This window comes from Mizuhopecten yessoensis, unplaced genomic scaffold, assembly GCF_002113885.1.
Source record: "Mizuhopecten yessoensis strain PY_sf001 unplaced genomic scaffold, ASM211388v2 scaffold4121, whole genome shotgun sequence".
NCBI classification, from domain to species: Eukaryota; Metazoa; Mollusca; class Bivalvia; order Pectinida; family Pectinidae; genus Mizuhopecten; species Mizuhopecten yessoensis.
Genome location: NW_018405386.1, coordinates 1,597,801 through 1,605,394, shown reverse-complemented (window position 1 = coordinate 1,605,394; position 7,594 = coordinate 1,597,801). Strand labels below are relative to the sequence as shown.

General features: G+C 33.5%; 1 protein-coding gene across 1 annotated transcript; it reads left to right on the top strand.

The window, feature by feature from the left end:
* Positions 1–320: 320 nt before the first annotated feature.
* On the top strand, positions 321–7,388 carry LOC110448640. Its single transcript, XM_021495002.1, has 7 exons — positions 321–400; positions 529–675; positions 3,971–4,124; positions 4,384–4,760; positions 5,120–5,218; positions 5,456–5,553; positions 6,430–7,388. Exons 2-7 carry the CDS (start codon positions 597–599, stop codon positions 6,640–6,642), a joined length of 1,020 nt encoding a protein of 339 aa, XP_021350677.1. The 5' UTR covers positions 321–400; positions 529–596; the 3' UTR covers positions 6,643–7,388.
* Positions 7,389–7,594: the final 206 nt, after the last annotated feature.

Below are 7,594 nucleotides of genomic sequence, written 5' to 3'. Positions count from 1 at the left end.
ACGCATGCCCTGTGGACCTTATGCTGACTGAGGCTTGGAATAAATTATAAAACAAATGATGTAAACTAGTATCACAAGCATACAGGATAGACAGTTTTAGTCCTCCAGATGGTGGACTGATTGATTAGCCTTTCGTCCGTGATCTGTTATTTTTCTGCTTTCAACTACGCATACTTGTTAATACCTCACAAGTACTTGACGTTTTTAATGCAGTCTACATATTATTTTTGTATTACAACTTTACCACGTAATTTTTATTAATGACAGGGCGTCACTACCACACGTGTCTGTATAATTAATGGTGCATGCATTTTATCCATGGATCTTCCGGCGTTTTGTGCAAAATCGCATATTATCATTTATAATAACAACTAACATTTGGATGGAATTGTTTTTCTAGGTAAGTTTATCTTTAAATTTCAGTTCATAAAAAATAAATATGTTGTATGACGCGTTTCGATTTTCTAAGAACTCTTTCTGTGCTGATCACGTAATCTTATTCCATGAATCTGTACATCATTTACGTAGGTGTGATAATGATACATGTCAAGCCTACTCCAGACTGACTCTGACCAGACCGCAAACAGACTTTAAACATGAACATGGACAAGTATTCCTGCTTGTTTCTGATCAGGTTTTTACTGACATCTGCAGAAATCCATCACGGTGCTGATAGTAAGTTATAACAAGGATATATTGTTTGAACCGCTTTGAGGCGACCTTCGAACTAGGTTGTGATAAAGCGGTATGTAAAAACCTCGAATTTGTATTATATGATATATATTCTTATGTATATATTTCAATAGAAATATTGCTGGAGACGCATCGTTTAAATTAATTTAAGGGGTACAATGATGTAGTTTTCCTATATTAATCATAACATCTGAAAATTGACAGATATTCAGGGAAGATTGCAATATGCTACAATAATTTGTATTCCTAGAACATGAGTAATATGTAACACTTTTATGTAGAAATTGGCCTTTGAGCATCTCAGCATGTTTCCATGATGGATAGATTTTTTTTCTTGCAGTTTTGGAAATTATCACTCAACAAGCAAGCTTAATTTGGATATTTTTGATCAAATATTCACATATCTGTAAAATCTGTAATAAATATGCTTAAAAACAAACAGGTGGTAATGTATATTGCATGCTATTCCAATTTTAAAATAATTTCCTAATAGGCAATTATTGCAAAATACTTGTATTGGTATTGCAATATTATTGCTTACTCGTATACGTCGGTTCGGCAAAAGGACTAGATTATAACTCGAAGTTGGTTAGACACAGATTAAATTATAACTCAAGGTGGGTTAGACACAGACTAAATTAGAACTCAAAGTTGGTTGGACAAAAAGACTATATTATAACTCAAAGTTGGTTAGACACAAGGACTAAATTAGAAATCAATTTTGGTTAGACACAAAGACTAAATTAGAACTCAAAGTTGGTTAGACTCAAGGACTATATTAGAAATCAATTTTGGTTAGACACAAGGACTATATAAGAAATCAATTTTGGTTAGACACAAAGACTAAATTAGAAATCAATTTTGGTTAGACACAAGGACTATATTAGAACTCATAGTTGGTTAGACACAGACTATATTAGAACTCAATGTTGGTTAGACACGGGGACTAAATTAGAACTCAAAGTTGGTTAGACTCAAGGACTATATTAGAAATCAATTTTGGTTAGACACGGGGACTAAATTAGAACTCAGAGTTGGTTAGACACAGACTATATTAGAACTCAAAGTTGATTAGACACAGACTAAATTAGACCTCAAAGTTGGTTAGACACAAGGACTATATTAGAAATCAATTTTGGTTAGACACAAGGACTATATTAGAACTCAATGTTGGTTAGACACGGGGACTAAATTAGAACTCAGAGTTGGTTAGACACAGACTAAATTAGAACTCAGAGTTAGTTAGACACAGACTAAATTAGAACTCAAAGTTGGTTAGACACGGGGACTAAATTAGAACTCAAAGCTGGTTAGACACAAGGACTAAATTAGAACTCAATGTTGTTTAGACACAGACTAAATTAGAACTCAAAGTTGGTTAGACACAAGGACTATATTAGAACTCAATGTTGGTTAGACATAGACTAAATTAGAACTCAAAGCTGGTTAGACACAAGGACTATATTAGAACTCAATGTTGTTTAGACACAGACTAAATTAGAACTCAAAGTTGGTTAGACACAAGGACTATATTAGAACTCAATGTTGGTTAGACACCGACTATATTATAACTCTAAGTTGGTTAGACACAAGGACTAAATTAGAACTCATAGTTGGTTAGATAGAAAGACTAAATTAGAGCTCAAAGTTTGTTAGACACAAGGACTAAATTAGAACTCAAAGTTGGTTAGATACAAAGACTATATTATAACTCAAAAGTGGTTAGACACAAGGACTAAATTAGAACTCAAAGTTGGTTGGACACAAGGACTAAATTAGAACTCAAAGTTGGTTAGACACGAGGACTAAATATGAACTCATAGTTGGTTAGATAGAAAGACTAAATTAGAACTCAAAGTTTGTTAGACACAAGGACTAAATTAGAACTCAAAGTTGGTTAGATACAAAGACTAAATTAGAACTAAAAGTTGGTTAGACATAAGGACTTTATAAGAACTCAAAGTTGGTAAGACACAAAGACTTAATTATAACTCAAAGTTGGTTAGATAAAGGACTAAATTATAACTCAAAGTTGGTTTGTCAAGACAACAACAGGAACCAGCAGACATCGAAGCACGATATGAAACTGTATGTGTTCATTCGTCAGCGTCAGTCTAAAGACAGATGATTTCCATGTGCTAATGACATATAATTGGGGGAAGGCCATGGAAACAATTTACATTTCGTCAATATCAATAGGCCAGATATCGAATAAGGCATTACGTCAGTAAATATCTTTCATTTTCAATTTTCAGTTATCTCAAAGGTAGTATGCCCGGTCATGGAGAGTCGGTCAATATTGTAGTTTATCTTTTAGAGACATTATTTCTTGGAATGACGTTATCATCTTTCTGTGGAATGAAGTTGTTTTTCAATAGAGTACTTTGGAATGAATCACCTTTACAGGTGCATGATTAATGTTTACGCTAATATACGAGTAGTAAACATACTGAACACCGGGAAATGTTCCCTGCATTTTAACTTTCGTCTTTTTCGCCCTCCGTAATGAGGGCGTATATATCATTACAGCAAATGCTAGCGAACAGCATATACTAAATAGCAAGTAATTGTGAAGGGCGAAATTAACCCTAAGCGAATATGGTTTTTTATCGGCGAAAGGCGAACTTTTACTGGGCTACAATTTTCTCGGTGTATAGTGTGTTCCTTCGTAGATAACTTACATGACTGATTGACAAGTAATCCTACTATCTGTAACAAGAAAAAATATCCCTGGAAAGTTCAAGATTCTTAATTTTGTTTTCCTCAGTGGTAACATATCAGTCTTGTTAGTTGATTCCCTACTCTATTACCTTTCATAGGCCTTATGACTTTCTGGATAGATATGTCATGTTGACCAATACATCGCTAAAAGTCGACAGTTTATGGTCAAAGTTAACCATGACTTAAGACTTGTAAGCTGTGTCCTCGATCAGTGTTACATGTATTCCTCCATGGATTTGCTATAGAAATGATGACAACAGGTGGTACAAACATCTACCCGTTCAAGGCCCCTACCTTAAGCTCCTGATTTTGGAAGGATTTGTGATTGCTGCCACCTCGATTCTTACTGTTGTCTTTTCATATCTACTTTGAGCATTGATTTGGCTATATGCGTTGACGCCAGGTTCAGAGAATCGTCACTTTGTGTTTTTTTATTGTTATTTTTAGTTTAATTTCATACGGGTCCATTAATATAAATCTGAACTCGTTTCATACTTATAATGAAATGGACACATGTGCTTACTTAATTAAATATGTTTTACATTTCTTTTTACAGAGGCTAGAGAATTGAATACTTATATAATAGTAAATTATCAAAACAGATACCAAACCGAACTTCCTGCTCTACAGACAAAGTTTGACGAAGCCGCGCTAGCATGCAAAACGCAAATCAACAAAACTATTCATACCTGTCTGGCCTGTATAGGAAGGTATGTACATATGAAACGTACTATTTAAGTCTTTCACTTACATAATGAATGGTGGACGTTTCCAACCCACTTTATGCGTAAACAGTATCTTATGGACATATATTAATGTGTTCGCTTTGTTAAAGTATCTGTAGTCGCATTCTGCATACGGTTATATAGTTCCTCCTGGTTTTACCCTTCGTTGCCTTCGAGTTTTAATTCCATCCTTATACACCATGGTATACGTTACTATCGACATATTTTATTTCTCTTTTTACAGGAACCCCAATTCTGGCCATTCACCAGACAGTTTTGGATATGATAAAGTGATTTTAGGTGTTATCCCAGCCGCTAGTGATTTGGACAATTTCGGAAATGGAGTTAAAGATACTTTGGAAAAGGATCCAACTTTTTTTACGGAAACAATTCCAGAAACAGTCGACAAAATTGGAAAAGAGATCGATATATTTGTCACAGGCACTATTCCAAAAACTGTCAAGAACATTGGCAAAGAGATTGATACTTTTTTCACTGGTAGACTACCAGCTACAACTGAAACTGTAGGAAAGCGTTTGGACAAATTCTTCACCAGTACAATACCGAATTTAGGGAAAACAATTGGTAAAGACTTCAAAAGATTTGGTAACGCCATTAAAGGTAATAATGCAATTCCGGATTATTTCTTTTGATTATTTTAATTTATCTTTTTAGTTAAAAAGTTAATGTTCTTAGAATGTTCCTTGTTTTTTATGAATAATTGTTTTTTGTCAAGTTCTGTGAATAATTGTAATATAAAATATAAAAATATTGGTCAGGATGCAAAATATTTTACGCTTCCGATTGATGAACATATAATTGAACTTTCAGAACACAGTGTGGTATTGTGTCATTTCATGAATAATTTATTAATTTGATAGAATAGAACAATATACTATAGAATATAAGCGTTCTCACTAATATGTAAATATGGTTAATATTGTTCTGTTATTTTTCAACAAATGTTCACGTATCTGCAGGTTTATTCGGACTCAGAAGGAGAAGAGCAACATCAGGGTGTCCTTCCTGCGACTTAATCGACACAGCAACGAAAACCGCGAAAGAAATTTGGAGGGATGGTAAGTATCCCAAAATTCATTATTGAATGCATGAAAACTAAATGATTGTGTTAGTATGATGCTATCGAAATTACCCTTTTCGAGGTCACAGTTTTGGTTAAGAATACATGTTTCCTTGCTTTGATATGCATCTAGTTTTGAAAAAAGCTAAACGAAAAGAAATGTGAATAAAATATGTTCTCAGTAACACCGAAACAGCAGTAACATGAAATGTTCTTGTTTTCTCTTCACAATCAGTCTGCGGCGATACCGTGTACAACATCTTTAAAAATAAATATACCAATATGGTAAACATATTCCAGTGGCTGAAGGATGGAAATATAATCGTTACCCAGGTAAGTGCATGGATAGGTACTGGCCGCTAATCGGTGGTTTTTCTCCGGGTACTCAGGCTTTCCTTTACCACCAGAACCTGGCACTTCTCTAAATGACCATAGCTGTTAAATGGACATAGGCAGAAACGAACCAAACAAGCACTGGCATAATTAAAATACAATTCAAAAGATAAAAGAAGAGCTACCAAGAAGTTTTTACATATCTGATAAATGTTGTATAATATGATGGAATAGACACTTTGATGTAGCCATATTTGGAATAAATTTACGAAATGTGATATATTTTTAAGAAGTTATGAATTACCCATTGCAGCTTTTTATGTAAAATGTTAATCACTAAATTTCGTGTAGTTTTCGATAAATACGAAAGCACAATAATTATCACATAACCATGCTTTTAAATTGAGGAAGGATTTCAGATACGGTGGCCGATATAACAGGCTACGTGAAAACATACATCCGATTTCGTTCACCTCGATAACTAGTATGATATGTTACCATTGGTTGCTATGTATGTGCTTGTTTCAGTGTAATGTGTCTTGGTAGTTATCACATATTGAACCGCAAACATATGGACCACCCAGCAAAATTCGCTTCCTTTTCAGAAAATAATTCCAAATTTAATTTAATTAGTGATGTTTTTTTTTCTAATACCGAACGATATATTATTCGCTAATTACCCAAGATGATGTTTAAAAAAAAAAATAATAATAATGTCTTAAAGTACTTTTAAAATCTATCAATAAAGTTTCAATAATAAAACTATTCATTTAAATAAAACCAACAAGATAAACCCTAAAATATTGTTATCGGTGCAATTTTCCTCCAAAATATAATCGAATACAATATTATTATTAAATAATATTTTTAATACAGGTGTCGTTTAGGACAGAAGATACAATAAGTATACCTTTGAAGAAAGTGTTTACTGTCACACCGTTCAATGTGACCTACAGTATCGGAGCTGGTGATCAGTCAAGGGTTTATACCGACACCAGCACAACACTTGACCTACATGGCAACACCAACTCCCTATTTGGCCATTTTCTTGCTGAGAAAATCTGGGATGAGTACGTATTTGAATACTAAATGTCATAAACGACTAACACTTTGTCGAATACCAGATTGGATTTTCTTTTGATGTTTTTTTGTATTCGTTTCATCTCACTAATAAACATTTCTATAATGTTACTGATTGTTTATCATTTCAAACTCTCTAATATTTGACTGTCTTAGTATGTTCATAACGTTGAGATTACAAGTTCGTCTGGTAAATTATACGATCCCATCTCACTACTACAATAACTCGACAGTATATTTTTCATGACAAAAATAGCTTTTACCGTTATGATTTAATACTATCTTGTAATTCTTCTGCTGAGGATTGTGATCACTTCTTCCTCCATTGTACTTTGTATACTAATCAAAGGCAAACTCTATTGAACTCCATTTCTACTCTTAATGACACTATTCCATTAAATACTCATATCTTTCCTTTTTGGATGTGCAATACTCGATATCAATATTAATACACGCATTCCGGAGAAGGTTCAGAGGTTCATTAACTAGATTACACTTATTTATATATCAATCATCACCTGACTTTGCTGTTTGGAAGGATACCAGCACAGAATTGTACGTTTAGTATGGGATGTCCATTTAGCTGATGTTTGTGTGATCTAGTTTCTGTATCAACAATCTCCAAATCAAATATGCAAAAAGCTATTTATATACAAATTGTCATCACTACAGATGTGTGTAACTGTGTATTTATATAAGGAGAGGGCGCTCATAGGCATTGTTTGTTGCCAAACTCCTTTGTATCTAAAATCTGAACAATAAATATTCTGAAATGAAAAATACTATCTTTGTGTGTAATTGACTTAATGATTTAAGTTGAGGGATTTTATTTCGTAATAAAATTCTGAAGAAGGTGGAGCCTAGAGTGGGATTTTAAAATTTCTATTCATAAGACTAACAAAGTTGAACACAAACATCGTGTTTGCACTGTTGAACCTGTTTTTGCGATCAGTCTTTAAAC